This window comes from Perca flavescens, chromosome 6, assembly GCF_004354835.1.
Source record: "Perca flavescens isolate YP-PL-M2 chromosome 6, PFLA_1.0, whole genome shotgun sequence".
NCBI classification, from domain to species: domain Eukaryota; kingdom Metazoa; phylum Chordata; class Actinopteri; order Perciformes; family Percidae; genus Perca; species Perca flavescens.
In genome coordinates this window covers 28481697-28508089 of record NC_041336.1, presented here as the reverse complement: position 1 = coordinate 28508089, position 26393 = coordinate 28481697, and the positions used below count along the sequence as shown (strand labels likewise).

At 41.8% G+C, this 26393-nt stretch overlaps 1 protein-coding gene across 1 annotated transcript in view; it reads left to right on the top strand.

Moving 5' to 3' along the window:
• The first annotated feature begins 1070 nt into the window (after positions 1 to 1070).
• Positions 1071 to 26393, top strand: part of zhx2a (zinc fingers and homeoboxes 2a) — a 29031-nt gene continuing 3708 nt past the window's right edge. The window contains exons 1-10 of the mRNA XM_028579795.1: positions 1071 to 1446; positions 17096 to 17609; positions 17868 to 18560; positions 19464 to 19676; positions 22706 to 22966; positions 23386 to 23601; positions 23778 to 23862; positions 24239 to 24424; positions 25215 to 25411; positions 25556 to 25621. Of these exons, the coding sequence (XP_028435596.1) occupies positions 17517 to 17609; positions 17868 to 18560; positions 19464 to 19676; positions 22706 to 22966; positions 23386 to 23601; positions 23778 to 23862; positions 24239 to 24424; positions 25215 to 25411; positions 25556 to 25621 (2010 nt within the window). The 5' untranslated portion in view covers positions 1071 to 1446; positions 17096 to 17516. The remainder of the gene's footprint in view (positions 1447 to 17095; positions 17610 to 17867; positions 18561 to 19463; positions 19677 to 22705; positions 22967 to 23385; positions 23602 to 23777; positions 23863 to 24238; positions 24425 to 25214; positions 25412 to 25555; positions 25622 to 26393) is intronic.

Sequence of the window (26393 nt, the reverse complement as noted above, 5' to 3'; positions counted from 1 at the left end):
AGGAATGGTTGCTTGGAACTCCCTTCCAGTAGAGATTGCCAAAGTGTCTAATATATCAAGTTTTAAAAAACAAGTAAAGGATCATTTAAGGGCCAGAAGACTGTAACCATATTTTTGTATTTAGTTTATGTATAGGAAGATTGAAATGTAAACAAAGATGTTATAAAATTGAAATTTTTATGTTCTGTATTTGTGTATTCATTATGAGATCTTATATTACTATTTGTATACATGGAAAGAAATGTGTATATCTGCAAGGAGACAAATATTAGTTATCTTGCTTTTATATTTTGTGACTGTTTGTGACTGTTTTAAATTGAAAATATCATGTTATGTTTTGTTTATCTTTTTATTTGTAGTTTGTTTGTTTTGTCTGAAAATGGAGTTTTATGTTCTGTGTGGACCCCAGGAAGAGTAGCTGATGTTTTGCATCAGCTAATGGGGATCCTAATAAAATCAAATCTCTGTGAAAACAGACTTTTTTAGTTTATTAAAATAACACTTTCTCTGTTCTCCTGTAATATGTTTCATTCATGAATGACACTTTGTATTGTTTTGTGGAAACCAGAGGCATCACTGCAGTACAAATGTTCTACATGACTCCACCATTGGCTACATGAAGAATGGGATGCAAGGTCAGAATCAATTCTACAGAGGATCCAGTGGAGGTCAGTGTTGCGTGTGAGCTCACTGAGCCGTCTGTGTCACTACCATAGGTCACTTCAGGGCAGTTTGTCTCAAAACAAACTGTGAGTATCAGCTGACCTCAGTCTAACCTTTCTGGATCCAGATGTGAGTGTGTTTTCTGTGTGTGATGAAAGGGCGGTGATGTATGCAGTTTCCCACTGCAGACCAGCTTCCACTTGAGAAAGCACTGCAGCAACTCCTCTCACATCACATGCACTACATTCAGAGGGGAGAGGAAAGAGGGGTGGGCGGGGTGAAAGAGGGAGGGGCTTTTGGGGTAACAAACGCCCCCTCTGATAGCCTACTTTAATATGCAATTAGCTCCAAGCGAAGAGGCAGGCAGGCATCATCAACTCAGGCGCAACTTGACGGTAACACGGCGAAGTCCATTCATTTTTAAACCAGCGGGAATGCTTAATGGAGCCACAGGCACTCCTGCTGCCGTCTCGACAGAGAGTTGTTTCACTTTACTCCCTCTGTTTCTGAACTTTTCACGGCAATAACACTATGGACCCGCCGTGGGCTGACACCGGCGCTCCGATACGGCATGCAAATACGTACTCTGACGTCGGCGATCATGTGGCTTTTGGCGTAGATCCTCCTTGTGATCGCCAATTTTTTCTTTCCTGTCGCCTGTTGTCTGCTCGGTTATTGGACCGCCGCGAGAGTGTTTGAAACCGATTTGGCTTATTTCTGGGTCTAGCAGTCGCTTTGGGATTGTACGCACTAACCTGAGCATCGCGCCAAAACGGTGGGCAGGTAAGAAATGGATAAACTCTTCCTCTGTTTTTCTAATGGTTCGCCACGGCTCCCCCCTCAGAAGTCTCTCAAGTTAAAACTGCACGTAGTTGTTTATTGTTTTTTTTGTGCCCCTCTCTTGGCTTGTTCTGCCCCTTGCGTGGCTCCCAAACACCAACACGCCTCTGTATAAATATTTTAACTTGTCTAGCCGCATGAACTTTGCCTGCCTCTGTCGTCTACACCTGCGTGCTGAGACAATGTGTCCGCCAAGTTGTTAATTGGACGTTTCCCCCTCTCCCCCCCCAGTGTTTAAGTTTCACTTTGATGCGTTGTGTCCGCGGCGAGAGAAGGCAGACAGGAGAAACATCGTGTCGCCTACTTTTCCTCCTCCCCGTGTCGACATAACCAGCAAAACATGGCCGTCCTTTGCCGACATGTTGTTACGTCGACGGCGAGAGGGGGAACATTTGGGGAGAGTGTTTTTCTGCGCCCCACTGTCACATCTCGGGCTGGCCGGTGGAAACGGCGGTTAAACTCCGCACCGCCGCCAGTGTGTACCCGCTCACAATCGGCGGCACTGAGGTTTGAGTGCAACTTTTTGAGTCCGACGTTGTTTATACTTTGATTTGCGCGACTCTGTGATGTAGGCGTAACGTTACCCCTGGTGATGCCTCCTCCCCTCCGACACCACGGCTCACTCAGGCTACTGCATGCAGACAGGCACACAGTCAGTAGCCTACTGTAGCATAGGAGCTGATTTATATCCTGCCATTGCAGTAGGCCTTCAACTGCTGTTCTTTTTTATTTAGAATATCAACTTTGGTAATGAACCTTAGTGTCCCGGACTGTAAGCAGTGTGTGTGTGTGTGTGTGTGTGTGTGTGTGTGTGCTGCACTCCTCTGGAGGAAACACACTTAAACTAAAGGGAATAGTGTGTAACCAGTAAAACCATTTGAAGCGATTGTGGTTGTTTTGATTCATTTCATTGCTTTGCATACCTAATGTTGTCATGCACTGCATAAGATAGCATTAGTCAAGTCACGGAGAAGAGATATGAACATAAACAGATACAGGATGAGCATTGAACCCACATCATTATAAACATACTCCAGTGCCATAGTTCAAACATGGGGATTCTGCTTGCTGCTGATGGCCAATGTATAGCATTTACCTGGTTTTCTAGTTTATTCCACCATTGTGTCACGTAACAGTCAATTTTATATACAGCAGCCTACTATGTCTTATTATTATTATTATTATTATTATTATTATTATTAAATAGGTTTATTATTGGGAGACCATGCCAAAACATTTCTTAAAAGTCACTGTAAACTTTCCAATTTGGTACCTGAGTCTGATTCTATTTTAACCCTACATAATGACCCTATATGACATAAGTGCAGCATATACACCCACAGTAGAACTAAACACTTTCAAGCCATACATCTAGTGTTTATTGGCCTGTAAATGTGTTGTATTCTGTGTTGCGTGTGGACATAATGGTTGTATTAAAGTCTGTCAACGACATACTCCTAAGTACTGCTGCCGATGATGACGTTAAAATGAAAATGATAAGCAAGCAAAAAGTAACACCTGACTATGACAATTCCAAGAATGGAGACACTCCAGCTCCCTGTGCCACTTACAATTCTGACAGCATGTACTGTAGTTGAGATTAATGTAGCATTTTGATATCTTATTGGTGGTTGTGATAAACAGCCCCTAACACAAATGTACTATACTGTAATTGAATGCACCTGTTCACCAGTGTACAGTCTTAGACCTCTGACAGGTCTACACACTCAGTTCCTACAGGTGGGCCAATTCATTGAACAGCATATTGCTTTTTTAAGTAAAGCTGTCAACCCATACATTCTTACTGTGTGTCTGATGAATATTTTGTTCATTAGACGACATTCCCCTCATACTGGGATGACCCACTGTGTTGCTAAACATTTCTTGATCAGCAGCCCAACAGAGCCCAATCTGTAAAAGATGTAAGTGATTTTGATCACAGCGCAGTTAACCCCCCTATTTTTTTCCAGTCAGCAATTCCTCTGGGTATAAACTTGGCTTCGCTCACTAAGCCATGCACACTTGCTCTTTCCATGTGAGTAGAAATGTGGCTCATGTTTGTTCTTCACATGGTTTCCACGTGTGATCTGCCAAATCAAAGATAATGTTATATCATTTAGAATGACAACCGGCTAATTTTTATTGGTGGCGGAACAATCAAAGGGTTTCTGTTGATAAAAGTAGACCGTCACGTTTCAAATCACATACAGTTGCTTAGCGTGTTGTGTAGCAAAGCTTTTTTGCAGAACAATGTAGGGAATACAGCCAAAAATAGGTGTATAAGGGGAATTATGATTGTGTTGCTTGCCCAAACGAATGAACTGTTAGCAAGTCAGTGTACTGGAAAAGAAGTGTTGAATGTAAAGGAAGACTATTTAAAATCCCTATTCTTGTCCAGTTTGGGGTATAAAGGAGTTGTTGTTGTTGTTGAATTTACAGTTTTGACAGATGCAGGATTAAGGCTGTTTAAATATTTTTTGGGGAAATTGTTTTTCTAGGTATTGCTTAAGGGATTAGAGCAATGGACAGATGTCTCCACCCTACCTTGTTGTCCATACCATTAGTGATTGCCTTATCATTACTACACTGTGACAGCAGAGAGACAGCATTTTAGTAAGGAGAGCTTTTCTGAACAGCCTACACTCCTTTGGATTGTTTACAGTAAGGAGCAGCTATTATTATTTTTGAAGAAGTGGCATAAAAGATAAATGTACACTCATTGAATCGCCTATTTTTCCAGTCTTGCTCAGCCATGCGGTGTTTTCTCAATGTACTGTGACCTCCTTAAAATGTCAAATCCGAAACATCCAGCTGTGAGGTGATCCACTCTATTTGTTCTTAGAGGCGTTTATTTGTTTACTCTAGTCAGATGGTGGAAAATGAACAAGACTCAGTCTGTCAGATTCAATTTAGGAACCATTGGTATGGTCTGACAGTGAAGAACGTGCACTACAGTCAAATATCATTTTTATAAATCGCGTGCAAGATCGGATTGTTGACATGTATCTTACCGCCAGATGTGTCAGCCATGCTAGCGAGAGCTACTGTATTTAAATTGTCTGATGCCATTTCTGACAGCTAACTGGAACTAAGCTGGAGCAGAAGATGACAGTGAAACAATGAGAAAGTATGTTTGTTTTAGGTACATTAAAGTGGAGAGTTGGTTCTATTTCAGGGCTGTGGAAGAAAGTATTTGTGGTGTGTGCTGTATAGTTGTCAAAAGTAATGATTCTTTCTCGATACCATATGTTTAAAACAATACAGTCTTCGGTATACATTTGACAATAACATTTTCAACCCAAGGCTGCACAGATGAAACAACGGGCAAGAAAATCAACCTGTGACTATTACTAATATGTGTTCTGACCAAATAAATGTTCCTACAGTTTATAACATCAAAATAATCTGAAGCATGCTAAGAGCATAGAACTTGCGAGAGGGAGTTAGATTTTTAAGTGGCATGTGGCACGTGCCAGTGGCATGTACTTCCGGTACTTCCGTATGCCAATTGCGTATGAATTGACGCCGTAGCGAGTAGTAGCCTATAAAAGGGCGGAAATCCATTTGGGTACATTGGTTAGGGTGGAGGATGGGTAAAACACAGGACTTTCACCCATGGGGAGCGGGGATCGAGTCCTGCGTGTGACTTTGTGTCACACGATTGATATTTCTTTTTCACGTTTGTTGTTTTCCTAACCCTAACCCGGTTATTCTTTTCCTAAACCCAACCATCTTGCGGTGAAGAACATGCCACTTCCGGTGGCACATGCCAGGACATGCCACTTCCGGCCGCCACATGCCACTTAAAAATCTAACTCCTACTGGAACTTGCTCGTGACTTTAATGGAGATAGTTGGCTGCCATAGTTGTGATGGTTGCTCAAACCCTGTGACAATGGACTTTTTTAAAATAATATTTATATATTTTATTTTATAGGAGTATATTAACATGAACAATAATACCCATGTTGCCTTTTTTTGCTTTGTATGAGACAAAATGTATCGGTGCTATATTTTTTAGTGTTTGTCAGACCTCTTTATTCCATGATGTGTGGCTGTTATTTTTAGAAGTTTTAGTTTTTCACATTTAGCAGAAACATCCAGCATTTCCTAACTGCACATTACACTGCCACATCCAATCCCGAGCTATATACTCATGGCTGTCTGTTCTCTTGGTGAAACATTGGAATGAGTCATTGCGGGTTGGAGGACGTAGGTTGTTGTCATCACGGCCGGTCGTGCTCAGCGGGGCTTTGTGATGACATCAACATCTACGCTACTCTGTGCTTTGTTCCAGTGTTTTTCGGTTCAGGTCCCCTCTCGGCTGTGTCTCCCACCGGCTTCTCAGACGTGTTTTTAGGTGACTAAGGCAACCACACACATGAGCTCATCACCTGTAGGTGTGGCTGAGAGGGAGAGCGTGATGGAGGGAAGGAGACAATTAGAGAGGTATAGCTGAGGGGGTTACATAGGGACAGAAGGGGAGGGAGCATGAAATCAACACTGTACGAGAGAGTACACGTGATGTCTGAGAGAGACGGAGTGATACAGTGGAAGAGACAATTGAGTGACACTGCACAAGAGTGACGAGAGAGGACGACCGAAGTAAGAAGCAGATGGAGACTAAAGGTCCACGTGCATCTTAACTTGTAAAAGCAATTGTCCACATTGGTGTCATGTCAGTTTTTGGTGTGAAAGGCTGCGAGTTGCCTCAAGACCTAGTTGGATTCCTGGAAATCTTCAAGCGCAGCCTTAGTGGAAACCAAAGCAGAAACATTTCCAGGTAAAGTACACAGCAGGTCAAAACGCTCTTACGTTATGATGTGCTTTTATGTGTCCATGAAGGCAGTCCCTCTTATTGGTGTTCTACCGGAGATGTTGTTGCCAGTGTGTGCACATGGAAGTGATAACAGAAAACTGCAGTTAGCATATAAAGAATTTAAGGTACGTCTGTGGTATTTAACATGTCGGAAATCCAACCAGACTAAAGGTGTCGCTAAGAAAACCAGCGACGTCGAGAGAGCCAGAGAGTGACAAAGAAAAGAAAGAAGACACGAGAGACAGAATGTCTAAGCGGTGTGAATGAGAAACCAGAGACGGCCTAGGAGTAACAGACTGCAAGAGAAGTGTGTGGGAGAAAGAGCAGGTACACTGGACCCCATCATTAGTATCTGCAGTTGGTTATTTCATAAGCTATTTTATTAAAGACTGCCCTGCTTTATTGCTGCATTGATTATTATCTAAGTCTATGGGTGCAAAGCAGTTTGTAGAGCGGTGTGCTTCTGCATGTGTAAGCATGTATTAAACTACCCCGTGTTCATCATCCAGAGGGCTCATTTCTCGTTGCCACTGCAGTCTTTTAGAACTTGATATTGCTTGTGCGGTTGACAAATTAAATCCTCTGCTGAAATTCTGAACACGACGACCACTACAAGCGAAAGTTAGTTCCACACCCTTGCAGGTCGTTCATGCCTGCGTGAGCATGTGTGCTCCCCTTCTCCCATCCCACTGTGTCCTCCAAAATTCAAGTTTTGGGGGGGGGGAAACGAAAGGGGATAGGGGGGGGCTGTGGGGAGCATGAGCTTTTTGAAAGGCCTTCTGCACTGCACCACGTCAGCCGCTGGCACAGCAGAGATACACCCCTCCTGCCATCGTGAGACCAATGAGGAGAGGCCGAAGCTATTTACAAGCCACACCCACTGCAGGGAAGGCAGAGATTGACGGGTCGGAAATCCGGCCCCGCTGGAGCACCAAATGCTCGCTGAGGCTCCAAAAAAAACAAAAAAAATACAGAGCTCCAAAGTCTCCAAGCATTCTCATTTGGACTCCAGACATACTGTACATCCTTCTCTCCCTCTCATGCATTCACGCACGCATATAAGGACATACTGTGTACAACAATATGAATACTATACAACAACCTAAACCAAACCTAAACATTATAGCACATTGCATTTGCGGTGATCACGACGTGGTAACCGTTGGACTGACGTTTTGCTGAACCCCCTCCCACAGCCTTTGTCACAGTTGACCTAATTTGGAGGCTGCTGGTTGGGTGCAAGCTGACCCTTGCCCTACTTTCACAGTGCATTACTGTAACGAAAAAACTCACAATTTACTCCATCGAAACAAAAACCAAGAGCATCATTAGCAGTGGTTTAAGCTCTTAAAAGTTGACATGGTGAAGAACAAGGTTTCAGGTGGAGAGCAGTGCTCTGTTATAAGTGTGGCTAGTTGTGCATAAGGCCATTAGTGAGAGTGGAAGAGGAGAATATAGCTGGACAGCAAAATCAAGTCAAGGGGGGGCTATTGCCATGGAAGCTAAATAAAAATGTGCAAGAGGTATGGTTAACCCCTGTATTATTCTGTTTGCTGTAATGAAACGCACCCCATCTGCTTTTCATTCCCACTCACAGCCCTGGCATCAAGTGAATGTTCACTGACGTGTTGGCCTTCGTCATTGGGGTCATTTTGTGAGTCTATATGGGGTTGCAGCAACAAACTGAATTGCCCTACATGTAACACGTTTGTGTGTGTTGGAGACACATCAGTTCCTGATGTTCAGCTGAGTCCACCATAGTTTGACTCTCATGTTTGCGGTCAGTGACTGTTGGGTTTGGAAATACATTCAGATGAGGAAGCAGTCGGTAATGTTTTGTACACTGGTTTACACAAGGTGCTAAGAACGTGGACAGAATTTAGTTATATGGTGTAAACCTCGTCATGCAGAAAAAGTGAATTTGGGATGGATTTTAAAACATTGCTGCTGTCCTGACACTAATGACCTCTGCTGGGTTTCGGCTCCTGGATGCAAGCGCACGCACGCTTTCTGTTGGTTACAGTGTTACCATAGTAACGCAACCATCCGCAGCAGAGTGGGTGACACTTGGATATTTTTAAAGCTTGCCCTTTGTGTGTGTGACAATGCACCTGTGTATTCAGACAGGTCTGACAATGTGAGACTATGTGTCTCTGTGTTACGTGAACCCGAATGAACGGAAGACTTGATTCTTGATCCAATGCGGTATAGTCCGCTTGACAGTGTTTCCACCATACTGTGTGTATAGGCCACTGTGTCTCTTACATTGTAGGTTAAACAAGGTCCCAGCAGTGATGACCAGTCTAGCTTTCTGTTACTTCACGGAGTAGGGCTGCAACTAACGATTTATTTTCATAGTCAATTAATCTGTTGATTATTTTCGCGATTGTTCAGTTAGTTGTTTGGTCTATAAAATGTCAGAAAATGTGGATCAGTGTTTCCCAAAAGCCCAAGATGACGTCCTCAAAGGTCTTGTTTTGTCCACAACTCAAAGATATTCAGTTTACTGTCACGGAGGAGAGAAGAAACTAGAACATATTCACATTTAAGAAGCTGGACTCAAAAAATTACTCAAACCGACTAATCGATTATCAAAATGGTTGGCGATTTAATTTAAGAGTTGACAACTAATCGATTAATCGATAGATCTTTGCAGCTCTATCAAGGAGAAAGTTTGGCAACTTGTCACAAAAGTTGATGGGTGTGTCATATTGCAAAAGTAGCCCCTGCCCCTTTTAGTAGATTGAATAAAATAATTAAAGGGAAAATTGCTGGTCTTAAAAAATGAAAATATGTGCAATATACACAATTTGCTGATGTGACCAAATCTTGTTCAAATCAAAAGATTTACATATCAGTGTCTGTGTATCAGCCAATAAGTAACAAGAAGTTGCAAAACAAAAATAAGTTTGAAGTCATTTAGAAACATTGTCGCCATTAGTTTTTCCCGTTTTATTATTATAGATTATTTCTCAACTGTAAAAAAAGAAAAAAGAAGGTCACGCTCAGTACATATCTTGGTAACAGTTCTTTAATAAAGAAGTTTAACATTTTAGGGCAATACACTTATTGACTTTCATGTGAGGGATCCTTATTTAAAATGTTTGTGTAAAAGAAAATAAATATGATATACCGATAGCATTTTTTGTATTACTCACTTAATATCCGCATCGGCCTCAGGAATGAATCCAGTATAGGTTGGGCTCCAGTGACAAAATAACTATTTTCATTGTTTATCCACGTTCAGTCTTTATCACAGCCCAGCAAAAGTAGCGCGGCTCTGTTGCCAGGCAGAACCTAGCACGCACTCAAACACAGTGCAGCACTGCTTTGCTCTAGAGAAGGCACGTGATGAGATTTAAATCAATTCTGCGACGGTCCCAAATTCTGCCTCTTCCACCCCTGCTGGGACATGTTGTATTAATGGTGGTAGTGCTTCTCCTCACCCACACAATTCAGACACACACATTGTCCTCGTCGCTGCAGTGGCTGACTTGTGGACCAGCAGTCAGAAAGGGAGAACTCACTCCATACAGCAATGCTCCATAAAGCAGTGTGTGCACTCCCCCTGCAATAAGGTTTTGGTTACTTGTGATATGAAGTGTTTAATCGAGCTTCAAAGTTTTAGTTAATGTTACAGCAGTCAGTGTTTCTGCAGCTAGTGGTGTCTATGCTGCGTTCTTGTCATGTTGTGCTGGTTATTTTAGAGCCCTGGTGTTACTGGCTGGTTTGTACTTCATGCATGGCTTCATTTGCGGGAGCTGCAGAGGTTGCCATCCTGACTGCCTGCCTGAAAACTCTGGCACTCGGTTGGCTGTGTCTCTACATTTCATGGACTTGCAAGAGACTCAAGTGTACCTGATCAGTGGTTATGCATTATATAATTTAATATTTACTGTAGGCCTGTAAAAATTATTACATACTTGTCTAATTGTCAATATGTGTACATAATCGCGGCATCTTTGTTTAACCGCAGTTAATTGCTAACATTAGCTAAGGTCTTAAGGCGTATGACTGATAATCGTTGATTTTGTTTACGTATGCCAAATTGTAATTATATAAGTGATTATCGGTCAGACTATATATTTTTATTATTATTTCCATTGTTAGTTGTTGGCACTTGACCCTATATACGTTCATAGCAACAAAAATGACAAGTGGGGATACAGTTGGAAGAAATGTTTTACGATAATAAAGAGGCGTTGTTTACTTCGTAGGCCGTGTTCGTATAACCTGTTATTCCATTATCTGTGTCACATGACAGTGATATAACCAAAAGATGGATCCTGGAATTTATCACAAATGTAATGTTTAAAAAAGTAATAAATACATATTTTTATATTGTTAATCGCAGTTATTTTTGAGACAATTAATTGTAGAGCAAAATTTGGAATTGTTAGAGCTCTAATTTACTGTATCATATCAACAGTGTGCACATGATGCCGTACATTTCTCCATGAAACACAGACAAGCCTTTAACCTCACATATGCCTTTGTTTTTTAATGTGTCACTGACAATAAAGCAGCAACCTTTGACCTTAACATCTGAGCCACAGGTCCTGTAGTTACTCTGGTGATCCATAAGAAGAATTTTTTTTCCCCCCTAATAATTACATCACTATAATCATCATGACGTGTTTAGCAGAAACAGTTGACATGGGGTATGTAGGTTCAGATGTGTTTTTAAAACACAGGATATCTGCAACAGGCCTTCTGTTGCAGATATCCTCTGTTTCACTCCCTTTCCAAAACTTCTGAGAGCACAATCTGAGTCATATGTTTCCCCCCAACTACACTTTGAGATTACATCAATGATGCACAGAAATAGGAGCCGACAAGAGTGTGCTGCTGTGACTCATCTGTTTAGTGTTGTTCTCTACCCACTGCTCTTTGGATAGATATCCTTCCTATAGCACTACCATATTTCTGTTGTATTAGATCATCTGTCTGTCTTCAGACATTAGACAGACTCAGTGGTACGAAGGATTTGAATTGATTTCCCCTGTGTTCTCTCCAGTATGCATGCCAGGGCTGATAAATGTAGCTGCTGCCTGGCACCATTAAAGGTAACTCCTTAAAAAAAAAAAGATGGCTCCACTAATATAATGCACCAATCAGACAGACAGCCAGACAACTGGCGAGTACAGATAGACGGGCAGGCAAGGGACTGCCAGGCTGGGTATTCATACAAGTTTAATGAGCGTGCAGACACTAGGGAGTTTGTGGCTCCAGCATAGCGCTCTCTCTGCACACAGATGCTAACTGGCTGACTAGGTTAGACACACTGAAGAAAAGGTGCGAGACTCACTTGTTTGACCCAGGTTATAAAAGCAGCCGAGTTTTGAGTGCAATCATTTTTTTTGTACTCAAAATAAAGTCAAAGCAATGATGTTAAGAATGTTCAGATGGCTGACTAGTAGTCTGAAACATTAGTCTGAGCACATTTCTTTCAGCTCCACAGCTGGGGTGTTAACAGACTAACAAAAGAGAGAACAATATGTGTCTCTCAGGGACACCGAATGATTAATAAGACTGAAGCCCGTTAGTAAGGATATTATCGAGGTATTATACAAGTTATTTTGCTAAAGTTAGCGTGACTGGTGAATAGTTATACATTTTCCCGGTTATTGATCACACACTATACTAATTATTTTATCCATGGTGCTCCCAAGCAGCCAGTAAAGGCAGCAGGAGAGCGGCCCCTCTCCTGGTAGAGTAAAGAGAGGAAGAAGATTTTGGTGCCAGTGTATCCTCAGCGATCAGCACTCTTTGCATAGGCTTTTCTCTTTATTTGAGACACAGTCAGCTCACACAAGTTTAATTCAACTGCAACATCTCAAACAGCAGAGCTGTTTGTGTTTATATTGTGTAAGATAATGTTCATTTTTCTGAGTCAGCCTCTGCTCAAAATCATGTCATGTTGTAAACATTTTTTTTTTTTTCTATCAAGGACTCAACAGGCACTCATTTAATATGCAAACCGGTGTCTGATGTCATCCAGTCACTTGTGGCACATTTTTGAGGAGCCACTGGTAGCTTTTATAAGTTGACAACAGTGACATTGTTAAGCTATATAGCAGTTGTGTTTTCGGCTTACTAATATAGATGTTGCATAAATGGAACTGCTCATCCTCTCTACCTCTACTTGTGTGGGTTCAACACACCAGTAGGAGGTAAAGCAGTCCAGCTACAGCGCGCTCTCTTCCGTTGTGCTCGCAGTCCAGCCACTGTCACCCATATGCACGCACAGAAAGTGTTGAGGCTGTATCCGCATTGAGGCGGCAGATGTTCAGCAGGTCGTGTAAAGGGGCACCTGAGATGCAGCTGACAGATGCATCTCCAGCTCCTTCTTACCAGATGTTGGCTACATTTTAGGATTTTGGGCAGACTTTGAGGGACAGATTAGAGCTGCAAAGATTAAACGATTAGTTGTCTACTCTTAAATTAATTGCCAACTATTTTGATAATCAATTAATCGGTTTGAGTAATTTTTTAAAAAGTACAAAAGTAAACATTCTTTGATTCCAGCTTCTTAACCCTTGTGTTGACTTCGGGTCAAATTGACCCGTTTTAAATTTTTGTTTTATATCTGAAAATATGGGATGTAGAAATAAGCGCTGTGTAGAAGAAAAATGTAACAATTTAAAACGTTGGAAAAAGAAAAAAAGGCGTCAAAAAACGTGTTTTTTTTGTTTTTGTTTTTTTTTCAAGGTTGACGGGAAGACAACACAAGGGTTAAATGTGAATAATTTCTAGTTTCTTCTCTCGTCTGTGACCGTAAACTGAATTGTGGACAAAACAAGACATTTGAGGACGTCATCTTGGGCTTTTGGGAAACACTGATCCACATTTTTCCCCATGTTCTGACATTTTATAGACCAAACAACTAACCGAATAAGCGAGAAAATAATCGATTAATCGACTATGAAATAATCGTTCTTGGCAGCCCTAGGACAGATAGTGAGTGGAAGGAGTATGTACACTGCAGTGTTTACACAATGTGTGTAATCATCACCCAAAACAGGGTTAGTAGGATAATCAAGAAGCTTGTAACCTTTTTTTTTTTTCTACGGAAGCAATAGTTTCTATGCGCTCTTCATGATTAGCTCTGATTATTCGAATGAAGCTGAATAAACCTTACAAATGCATGGGAACGGAATGGGATTCACCAGGCTACTGTCGGTAATGTGTGCAAGATTTCTCTGTTCCTGTTTTGTTTTATTCTCTCTCTCTCTCTCTCTCTCTCTCTCTCTCTCTCTCTCTCTCTCTCTCTCTCTCTCTCTCTCTCTCTCTCTCTCTCTCTAAAAACACCGGTGTTCTGGTCATTTCTGTATACAGTCTCTGTCAGTGACACTGATTTAGCAGCTACTTGACTACAGCTCTACGTCCACGGTTGCTATAGTGACACCATGGCAATGAGTCTGCATTCTAATGATGCCTCAGTGGGTTGTATGAGGAGTTGAGATATCTCGGGACAAAGAGTGGACTAGCGAAGGACACCCTTGGAGCCTTGAAGGGTACGGTGCCATGTGATTGATGCCTAGCTGCCTGGCAGGGTAGCCCAAATGAAGCATGTGACACTTTGGTGTGACTACAAACAAAGATGCTCTATAACTAAAGATAGCCCATTACACGCTGTCCCGATGGCATGAAACGGTACACACTTCCTGTCCCCCTAAGTGAGCGTGACCTCGTTTGTGTAGTGTATTGAAAGTCAAGTGAATGGATGAAAGGTTACATTTGCATAATATACTTATATTTTCTTTTGCTCACATTAGATATTTATACCGCTAAAAGCCAGATTTAGCATTAAGAAAATAAGTTATCTGTGGCGTTTGCAAGCGTTGGTTAACTTTAGCCTATCTGTGTTGCCAGATCTCACGAGAGTTTGTTGCTTAGACAGAAACAGGTCTCAAACAAAGTACATTTTCTCCTGATTTGTCCATCTGAAAATGCCATTTTTGTGTCCGAGGTATGTGGCTTGTGGAAAATTGGTCCAATATTTACTTTGGTGACTATGGGGCGAAATAATCACAGTCATACATTGTGTTCACATTTAATTCTCCCATTGGAATCATACACTCAACCCACGGAAATGACTGAGTTGGAGCATCTCGGGGCCTAAGTAAACAAAGTAAAATCCTAACCTGCTGAGATGACAGAAGACTAAAGCCTTACTTAGGGTTAGGGCATATTTACTGTTGCCCCACCCTTTATCAGTGTAACCATACATGCTTAAATATGATCATACTGTTAAGTAGGATCTTTGTTTGGTGGGGTCAAACCTATTTCTTCTGTCAATATTTCCTCATAAGCATCAAATATTTAAGTAGTGTAGTAGTAATTTGGTGGAGGGCTTTCCCTCGTTCTCTGTGCCGACTTGGTTTTATGGAGCCTCATTATGTCTTGATGGAAGAGCACGCTGCTGCATCGACTCATTTTTACTCATGTGAATGAGTATGAAGCCTCTGCATGAGGCCTCCAGAATATCAATAAGACCTTTTTCAGCCAGATAAGCTTCTCACTCTCCTCATTACAATATTACCTTAGGAAAGTTTTCTCTGCTCACTCTCCCTCAGCTTTTCCTAACTGCTTTTTTTCATGGAGGTTTCCTTTCAACAGAACCCAAAATAAAAGCAGCTCTTGGCTTTTTAAGATGTCTCTCTGAAGCTGGTTTGGTTGAAGCTCTGGTTTCTCTATTCACATTCTGCAGCACAATCCTATATGATTAGTCTATATTTCTCAGGACAACTTGTCTTACTGTCAGCTGCATATATTTGCATACCAACTGCACTATCAAAGTGTGATGATAAATGTTTTTACTGTACATAAATAGACACTAGCTGGTCCATGTAGCGGAGTTGTTTTCATTTTCAGTCAGGGTGAAGCTGCAAAACACAGCAGCTGCTGCTTCTGCCACCTGAACTCTTCTGGTCTCAGCCAGGTAAAACTGACAAACTGTAAACATAGCAGGTGGGTGTTGGAAGTGGCCAAAGTTCATATGGCCTGAAAGATTGTTGCCCTGATTGTGCAACCACTTGTCTTTCATGTCTTAGAAAAACAATATTACAATATAACAATATTTATTACAGCAACTTTCTTACTGATCAGTGAATAGTTAACCCTAATGTATTCAAAATATATGAATAGTTGTTTTGCCAACACATGAGATGGGGGGGTGTGGGGGACTGTCATTAAAGGTGCAGTAGGTAAGAGTTATGAAACTAACTTTCTGTCATATTTGCTGAAACTGACACCACCTACAGCCTGTAGTGTTATTTGCAAAAATCCACAGCTCCCTGTTCAGATGCACCAATCAGGGCCAGGGGCGGGGGGGTGTCTAACTGCATGTCAATCACTGCTCATGCACACACATTCATTCTGCCTTGTGGGTGAAGGGGCTTAGGAGACTGTAATTGGGCTTTAGCAGAAAGGGGGGAGGGACTGAGATGTTGTTGTTGTTCAAATTTTTTGGCTAAGTCCTGGATCTTCGCAATCCTACCTACAGCACCTTTTTAATATACATAATATATACTCAAGGTGGCACTCCTGAACAATTTCCAAAGTTGGTAGTTTTGCAGAAAATATACTGTAAATGTAGCAGAATTCACACTGCACAGAAAATACAAGAGCCAGGGATCTTGGGCTTTCATTATCGCCTACTTAATCATTGTATCATTTTGATGATTAATCTGATGAGTCAGAAAATAGTGCAAAATGCCCATTTTGAAGTTGCCAGAGCCCAAGTTGATATATTCATATTGCTCATTCTGTCTGACCAACGGTCCAAAACCCAAAGATACTCAATTTACTGTCATAGACGGACACTAAGAAACATACAAATATTCACATTTGAGAAGCAAGAACCAGGGAATTCTTTGCATTTCTGCTTAACAAATAATGTATGCCATTATTATTATTATTATTATTATTATTATTATTATTATTATTATTATTATTATCCACTTATTTAAGTTGGTTGCAATTCATTTCCAGCTCTACATTGCATAATCAGTAACATTAGTATCATCTCTTCTCCATCACGTCTGCCACTTCTTCCTTAGTGTTTTATGATTTATTTGAAATTGTGCCCTATACACTGAGATAAAACACTTTACAATATTGCCTTTTACTCCTATTTGCTTCCAGATTGTGGTTGTAGTGGTCTGGCAGTCGACCACCTGTAGACCTCCTGCTCTGTTTGTTTGTCAGCTTCCTTTGACCTTTTTCATTTTGAGCCGCCGGCTGACTGTTCACTCGACTCTCTTCTGGATGGTGGCTTGCTGCAGATCCACATGGGACACTGCTGAGTTGAAATAATCCAGCATGGTGGTGCCTTTCTTGACACGCTCTCACCAGCCTGTTTGGTGCCTGCTGCATACTTATTTAAAGGCACTTGAAAAGGGTATCTAAGGTTTTTGCTTACCCATTTCTCATTTTGGTTTATTCTCCCTTAATCCAATGTCTCAGTTGTCTCAAACTGTTTTACAACCAATGTCTCCACATAAAGTGAATTTATGTGGTGAAACTCATATTTGCGCCATCTTTATTTGCCTTGTATTGAGTGACTATGGCAGCCCAGATGAGCTCTGTGACTCCTCACTGGTTTTCACTTATTAAAAACACTTAAATCATAGATAGCAGAAGTAGAGGAAATTAAGGTAAAGTAATGGTTTTTAAAACAAAAGATAAGGAAAATGTAATGAAAGGAAATGTTCGTCTAATGTTAATAATAATCCGTTTTTCTACTCTGGCTCTTCTTTCTTCCATCCAGGTAGCATCCTGTCATGCAGTTCCAGGAGGTCGGCCAGAACCGGAGCTGACACGGTCAGCAATCCCGGCCTACACTACACCACAACAGTCCCATCTCTGCCAGGCCTTCACTTACTCTCGCTCCAGCCACTAATCTTACCCCTGGGGAAGACTGGTTTTCAGACACTCATCCCAGAAACTCTCCTGTGCTCGCTACCTGTCCTATTAAAAAAGAGAGCCCAGTTCTGTATCTGGGTCCCAGTACGAGCCAGGCCTCCTGGCTATCCTTCGGTACCTGAAACTGATTATCCACCCAGCCCTCTGTGATAGTAGTCCTGCATTCTGCACCCTGGGCCCCTTAGCCTCCTTTATATCACCACGGGCCAATCGCGGGCACCAAGTGAGGGCAGCTGTCCACCCAGACAAACCCAGGATCCATCATCATGTCGAGTCGACGGAAGGCCTCCACTCCCTTAATGATCCGACCAGAGCAGACCATGGTGGAGCTGGATGATGACACCGAGGACGACATGGAGGTACACTCTAATATGTCTGGCAGGAGCGACTCATTTCTTTTACAGTATCAGCTAAATAAAATAAGATTTCATAATTCCCTGTGAGGAAAATTACTCCTTTTTTTTTAAATAGTTTTGTGTATTACACTGCACTTACACACAATATTTTTCTTTTATAGGATGCATGTTTTTGTTTTTCTGTGTGTTTTTAGTGGATGTGTACTGATTTTAGAAGGATTCACGTCATACCTTTTCCATCTAAAAACTGCCTTCTTCCAGACAACAACGGAGAACCATGCTGAGGAGGGACCTATGGAAACAGATCTCTCAACAGAGGCGAAGCCCTCTGTGGAATTAGACCTGATGGGCAAGGCCTTGGACCCTCCCACGGCTCCAGACAAACCAGCCGCCGAGCCACCAGACCTCTCCAAGCCTCAGCGCAGACAGCAGGGGGGCTACGAGTGTAAATACTGCCCCTTCTCCACACAGAACCTCAACACTTTCAAAGAACACGTGGATGCCAACCACCCTAACGTCATCCTCAACCCCCTGTACCTGTGTGCCGTCTGCAACTTCAACACAAAGAAGTTTGACACCCTGACCGAACACAACGAGAGGTGTCACCCAGGGGAGAGCAACTTCAAATTCAAACGCATCAAAATGAACAATCAGACAATCTTGGAACAGACAATCGAGGGGTGCAGTAACAATGCAGTCATTTACAACACCTCCAGCGCCATTTCTGGCAAAGGGGACGAACAAGGCACTCTGCCGCTCAGCAAACCCACCACAGTCAAGATCGGCAAGCCGAAAATAATGTCGCCAGATAATAAGCGGACAGATCTGGCCAAGAAACCAATCACCGCGGTCAACGTGAACGGGACGGTCATCATCCCGGAGTCGACTCTACTCAAAGCAGAAGGTCTCTCTCACATCATGCCTTCGCTCCAGCGGCCTCTAAACTATACTCAGGTAGAACACAGTGGAGGAAGTATACCAATTATCTTTTTATGTACCATTCCTGTACAGTTACACAAATAGTTTTACATTTTTGGAAATAACACTCATTTGGTTTCTTGCCAAGAGTTAGATGAGAAAACCGATACCACTCTGGTGTCTGTACACTAAATATATAAAGCTCCTGTCAGCAGCCAGTGATCTTACCTTTGCGTAGAGGCTGGAAGCATGGGAGACAGCGAGCCTGGCTCTGTCCAAAGGTTCAAAACAGCAACAACCCTATCAGCACCTCTAAAGCTGATGTGTGTTAACTACATTTTTACAATTCAGTATTTGTAAGGATTACTCAAACAAGATATATAACGTGTTAATTAATGAGCTTTAGTGGTGTTAGAAGGTGTGTTTTTTTTTACGCTTTAATGCTTTTAAGCTACTTGTTTCCCCGTGCTTCCAGTCTTTATGCTAAGCTAACTGTCTCCTGGCTCTAGCTATATAATTAGCCTACAAACATGACAGTGGTGTTGTTTGTCTCATCTCACCAACAACAACAAAAAAAACAAAGAAGAAAAAAAATTTCAAAGTATTCCTTTAAATTCTGGAACTGCATTGAAAGTGGAAAAGTCGTTTGTCGAGTTAACATTTGAATGTTTTGCTGGTAATGCTTTTTTATGGGTCTGTAATTTTCTTAATAATTTCCAAGGCCGTCTCCTGGTTAGAACAATGTCATTTAGTGCTAATTATAAGGAAATGATTTTCCTAGGACATTATTAAGAAATTACACACCCCTAAAATAAAGTGTTACCATTTGATTTTGATTTTAACACAAGAACTGAATAAAGTACTTGTGGAAATATTCTTCTTTTTGGGGGAAAAGAAAAGGCTGTTTAGGCTTACTGTATTGCTTTTGTATAATTTCAGGTGCCGAAGATCGCAGTGCCCCTCAACACAAGCAAATACAACCCTTCGCTGGACGACAACCTGACGCTCATCTCTTCCTTCAACAACTTCCCCTACCCAACACAGGCTGAGCTCTCCTGGCTCACCGCAGCCTCCAAACACCCAGAGGAGCAAATCAAAGTCTGGTTCACCACACAGAGGCTCAAACAGGGCATTAGCTGGTCACCTGAGGAGGTAGGAGTTATAGTAATGATAATATTTGAGGCACTATGTCAATTCTCTTCCCTCAAGTGAGGTTGAGTGTATTTTACCAGGTCTTTTCTAAGCTTAGAAGCTTAAATAAGGCATCATCTGGTTCCCCAAAGACTAAAAATAATAGTAATATAATAGACTGTATTAGGGATGTTAACCGATGACCGTTTGACCGGTGGTTGACCGTTTCAACGTTAACTGGTCAAAATTATTGTTAGTCGGTTAAAAAAAAAAAGTGATCTCTAATTTAAGCAATTATAGATATTGGAATAAACGCTACTACAGTTAGCCATCTCATTCCAAATTTTTTTTTTCTGTGAAGTGAAATAATCCCTCACGCAAAATCTTTCATAAGGCATAAAAAAAAAATAGTTTGGTTCCGGTTTGTTGTCTGTTGAGTTCATGGGTCGATAGGAATTTATTTTATTTTTTTCCCAGTGGCAGCAAGGGATAAGTAGGATTTTTTTTTTTTTTTTTTTTTTGCCTTTTACAGTAGCGATGGATACTCAATATTTTCATAACATAGCCTACCTGTTACTACATGTACAGTTGTCGCTTAATATATTGAAAACGTGTACTGTAATTCACGTGCATATTAAGTAGCCACGTGTATTTGTTTTGGTCTTATAATACAGCCACAGGTTTACCGATCCAGCGGAGAGGATGGTTCGTTTAGACAGCAGCTACGTTTACAAGAGTTTGTCCAAAAAAATCAAGATTCGTTTCAAACTAAGAAACAGACTACAAACTGACATCTTTGATTTTAGCTTGTTTGTAAAGTCGCTATTTGCAGAGTAGAGCTTTGTTTGCACAGCGCGGTGAACAAGAGTGGACAGCGCATGAAGAGCAGACTGAAATATCGGTTTCTACATGTTTAAATTTGCCTGTAGAACAGGTAGGTGGGTATTGATAAATATTGACTCTTTAATCATGGAGGGTTTATTGTAGGCTTCTTACAGTTAACGAGTGTACCGTTAGTTCATCTGCGCCAGCGGAAATAAATAATGTATAAGCTGTAGCTATCGTTTCCAGCCAGTTACATGTGCTGCGTGAAGTAACGCAGACACCTTGGCTCTGGTGTGTGTGTGTGTGTGTGTGTGTGTGTGTGTGTGTGTGTGTGTGTGTGTGTGTGTGTGTGTGTGTGTGTGTGTGTGTGTTTGTGTGTGTGTGTGTTTGTTTGTTTGTTTGTTTGTTTGTGCATCGCTGTTCAGAATCCCGTCTATCTTCCATAATGTATGTAATGTATCCAAATGAATTGTGTTGGGAAGTTGTCATTAGCTTCACTGCTGTTAGCCACCTCCAAAGAGCCCCAGGGACTTGCTGTAACGTTAGAGCACTCTAAAGGGGGTTTACCTTTCATTTGATCGGGTTTGCTTGCTACGTTGCCATCCTCTTGAACGACATTAAACACAACATATAGTTCATGAGTGGTTTCATCTGCCCTGTCTGACGTGTTGAAGCTCCCCGGCGGCGCAGTAGCGCTGTAGCTGGCCGCCGTGGCCGGTGAGGGCTGGTTGAAGGCGCCATCCTCACGCTGCTGCTGCTGCCCTAAAACTGGACACGGCAAAGTTAAGTGCCGCTGCGGCGACATCGGGTCCTCTTCCAGCATTGCTGGAGGAAAACGGGCATCTTGCATCGCAAGAGTGCTGTACAAAAATGTAATTATAGTTCGCCTTAAACTTTTTATTTGTGTATTTATTTAATTAGTATAATTTCTTCCCCAAGCTCATAAAATAAATTTGGGTCGCACATTAATTTACAGGGTCGGTCGAAAACCGGAACCAAACAATTAATTTTGTTAGGCCTAATCGCCTGTTTTACGCATTCTGAAGGTTTTATCCATTGGTTGTATCCTGTTGCAGTCTTTTAGGCAATATTCCGCATAAAATGGGCTTATATTTGGAAACACATTACATCTGCATTTCAATGGTAACAGATAAGGTGATGATGATCATCATCTTTATTATTATTATTGTTAGCACTACACTCAAACTAAAGGCGTCTCTTCGGAGCTGTCATTTTCTCAAATGAGCCGCGGCAATGTTTCTAATGAGCTTCTAACGCTAGACAAACGACTTTATTTTAAACGCGATCACCTGACTTGTACCGAAACTAAGGAGCCATTTGTCCTCCGATTACATACAAGCTCCTCTGCGCCGCATTTGCGGGACATGTTTCGCGATGTAGGGGATTTAAAAAACGTGACGTGAGTGGAAGGGCGGTGCCGGGGCTGGCTGTGTGCGTGCGTGCGCGAGAGAGAGATGCGACAGAGTTGAGAAATTGCAGGCGCGGCTCGAAATGGCTGTTATTTCAAATAGCGTAGCATATGTTAAACTAAACGGTTAACCGGTTAATGAGGCTCGGTGACCGGTCAAGAAAATTTTTAGTTTTCGCCATCCCTAATCTGTATTTCTAGAACCTTATGTTTGAAATGCTTAACTTGCATTCAGATTCCAAATACTATGAGAATAGTTAACATTTTAAGTTGGCTATGGAATGTCTCATGTTAAATTGCTGTAAAGCAATTCATTGTATATTGTAATAACCTCTGATCAGGTTGTGGGCTTTTGTTACTGATCCATAATGTAAAATTGTATACTTTTTACTCTTTGTTTCACTCTACATTAACAAACAACCAGCTAGTAATTGTGCAGACCTTTTTAGATTACAGTGTCAATTCTTATTTTTGGTATTAAATTTAAGGATGCACCGAATCCAAATTTTTGGAGTTGGGCCGAATACCAAATCCACTCCTTAAGATTCTACCGAAACCAAATAACGAATCCTACTCCCATCCTCATTGCATCATTACGTCGACCAGCGTAGTGCAAGCGTGGGGTTCGGTGGAAAAAAATTCTAAGGTTCGGCAGAAACCGGGCCCCGTCAAAAAACCCAATATTTGTCAGAATCCGAACCCGAATCCTGGATTTGGTGCATCCCTAATTACAATGGTTTTATTTTATTTATTTTTTAAACCTACAAGTATAACAAGTGCTTTCCTCCTATGACAGGTGGAAGAAGCCAGGAAGAAAATGTTCAACGGTACGATCTCCTCCATGCCTCAGACCTTCACCGTGGTGGCTTCTCAGCTCAACTCCCAGCCATGCAACCCGTCTGCCCCCACCGCGGCCTCCAAAGCCATGCAGTCAGCAGCGTCTGTCCTGCAGTCCCTCCCCTGTCACCTGCTGGGACAGACCAGCCTGGTGCTGACTCCTGTAGCTAACGGCTCCACTGTCACGTGTGCGCCGCTGGCACTCACCGTGGCTAACCAGGTACAAAACCTTGTACACAAGACGTATGATTTAAAGATGTCACAGTTTTCACTAGGGCTGCACGATATGAGTAAAATATGCGATAGCGCTGTTCAATATCGCGATAACGATATTACTTGCGATGCATAAATGGATATTAATGTGTACTCAGTTCTGCTGCTTTCAGTATTCTGCTAAAATACAACAAACAAACTGTTTCTTGAATTTAAAACAAATGAAAGGAAATAATTTCCAACATTCTTTTATTGAACAAATTGAACATTTGAATTGAATATAAAAGTCAGCACTAAAAACATGACCGTTACATTTTAAAGTGCATTTTTTTTCACATTTGCGATATTTCACTACTTTAGCGACATGGTTATTGCGCCAGTTGATATTACGATGACAATGGAATAAAACCTATGTGTGCTTTGCAGGTGGCACAGTCGCTCAAACGACCCCTGGCCTCCCCTGTGATCGCCACGGAGACCAAACGGCCCTCCATCATTCAAAACATCTCGGCGCCCATGGCCACATCCAAGCTGGCATCACCCAAAGTGCTGAGTTTTACAGTTGACCCCAACAAAACCGACGAGCAGCTCTCAGTACTGAGGTCCAGCTACACACAGTGTCCTTTCCCCGAGGAAGATGAGGTAAGAATAAGTGAGTGAAATGACATTTCTTGTGCCATGCCTTAGAAGGTCAAAATTAATTGGAAGGATTTTTTTGGCATTAGGATTTTTGTAGCCACATTTCATTTCTAATTTAGTGCTCCTGTCAACAGTACACACTGATAGTTACATTTCTGTTGCATTTTGTCATGTGGTAGATCTACAGGCTGATAGAGACCACCGGGCTGTCCAGAGGAGAGATAAAGAAGTGGTTCAGTGAACAGAGGCTCCTTAATCTCAAAGGTATGTGGTGTGATCAGTGCCACACATCTAAAGTGCTAAAACAAACCCTGACAGTGATTAATCACACATCTTTCTGTAGGTTTTAAACAAGCTAATTATCGTTCTCAGAGGTAGGTTTTGATTGCTTACCCTTTAAAAATATATAGGGTATATATCCTGAGAAAGCAAATTGTGCTTAATCGTAGTCGGTAATCAGTTGATAATGATTTTTTTAAGCACCATTAGTGCCATGTGTTGTTTAGTAATATCAGTTACCCGTGTTGTCTAGCATATTTTGGTCCTTAAGTCTCTCTCTCTCTCTCTCTCTCTCTCTCTCTCTCTCTCTCTCTCTCTCTCTCTCTCTCTCTCTCTCTCTCTCTCTCTCTCTCTCTCTCAGGTGTTCCTCCACCTCCAGTGTTGGTGAAAGCAGAGGTGACACCAGCACCCAAAGACGGTCCTGTAAAGAAAGCAGTCCCCAGCCATTTTCCCCTGCTGGAGAGGGTGAAGGGGAAGTCATCAGAACAGCTAAAAGCGCTGGAGGAGAGCTTTCAGAGAAGCGGCACTCCGACAGAAGCAGTGCTAGGTAAAGCCAACCCCTTTCACAAGCAAATGGACTTAATCGCATAACTCAAAGTCTCGGGATGAAAATAGTTAAGATTTGGTTGGTAGTATATAAAACGTAAGAGCGGCAAGAAAGATGGAAGAGAGGGAAGGCATTAACGCCCCCATCTACTCAAACAGTGTTTTGACTTGTCTGACTTTGCACTGAAGAAAAAGAAGACGTCTTGTGTCCAGCAGTTAGACCTTTGACATACCTTAAACATTATCCTTTGCAGTTACAAAATTGCTAAATGTGGTGAAAACCACTACCGTGTACTTCTGTACATTTAAACAGATGTTATTTTGCTCACTTATTTCCTGGTGGTCCCATTCCTGGTCCTAAATCAAGATGCTTCGTGTGAGCACATTATACACATTATATTAACATACAGAAACACAACACTGCAGGTTTATAATCGGTGAAGAACTTGCCAGTTCTGTCTTCCTATATTTCTATGATCCTTTTACGTTGTAAAGTTCCTGAGAAGAAATATTACAGAACATTTTAAGTACTTCAAGTTCAATATCCTCCTCCTCACTGTTAACATTACTTAAAGAAGTCCAGTAGTGTTTTCTCCTATTTTTACTAGTTCACAGCATGTGACTTAATTCTCTTTCACCCCAAAGGACCTGCTGGGCCGCATCTGGTAGGTTCCTGCAGACAGAAATAGCAGAAATGTTTTTAATGAGCCCATTGTTAGGTCCCCTGGAGAGAGACTTCCACTTGGAGGTAACACAGCTCATCTGACCCACTGAACTCTGTCCTGCTGCAGACCAGCTGGCCCAGGAGACCAGGCTGTCCAAGACGGAGGTGGACTGCTGGTTTTCCGAGCGCAGGGCGCTGAGGGACAACATGGAGAAGGCTTTACTCTCCATGTCTGCAAAGAGCACAGAAGAGCGAGCAGAGCGGCCGGGAGCGCTGCTGAACGGCGCTTCACACGGAGGGAAACCTCCACGCTGCTCTCCTCAGCCACCTGTCCTCTCCTCTTCCTCCTCTTCATCCTCCTCCTCCCCTCCTGTGCTGGCAGCCTCCTCCCCTCATCCACCAACCCTCTCCTCCTCCTCGGCATCTCCTCCCATCCTCACTTCCTCCTCCTCCTCTTCTCCCCATCCTCCCATCCTGTCTGCCTCCACCAGCCCAGCTCCCGTTACCAGCCGCTCGCTCAGCCTGCTCCGAGAGGTAAGAAACTGCACAACATATCCTTTTTTTTTTAAATTGTCATCGCAATATCAACAGGCGCAATATACAAATCGCGAAAGACACTCAGAGATTTTTTGTTAAAAAATATCAATAGAAAACTGCACTTTCATTTTTTTAGTGGTGCCTTTTTATATTCAAGGTTTAATTTCTTCAATAAAAGAATGTCGAAAATGATTTCCTTTTGTTTTAAATTCAACAAGCAATGTGTTGTATTGTAGCAGAATACTGAAAGCAGCAGAAATGCAGAACGGAGTACACTTTAATATCTGTTTATTTATCGCAAGTAATATAGTTATCGCAATATTCAACAACGTTGTCACATATCGTGTATTTTCCTCGTATCGTGCAGCCCTATAAGAAACGCTGGCCAAAAAATTTCGACATCGACTCCGATTAGATGGCTACGTATTCAAATATGACACAAGTTTGAACCTTAATGTAGGCTATAAAGATGAATGCACATGGGCTGCGAAGAAGACCTTGAGTTGGGACTTTAAAGAGATTAACTGATGAGTACAATCTGAAGTGAGATGATGTAAATTGATTCATCTCAAAGGTTTTGTACTACTGAAAAATCTGTGATTGACGCTACATGAGAAATATATATATATATATATATATATATATATATATATATATATATATATATATATATTAGGGCCGGGATTAAAAAGTCCATATTGGATTTGTTTTTGATGCGCTGGATTTAGCCAATCATCGAACTTCCACCTACCAATGAAATAAGTTCTTG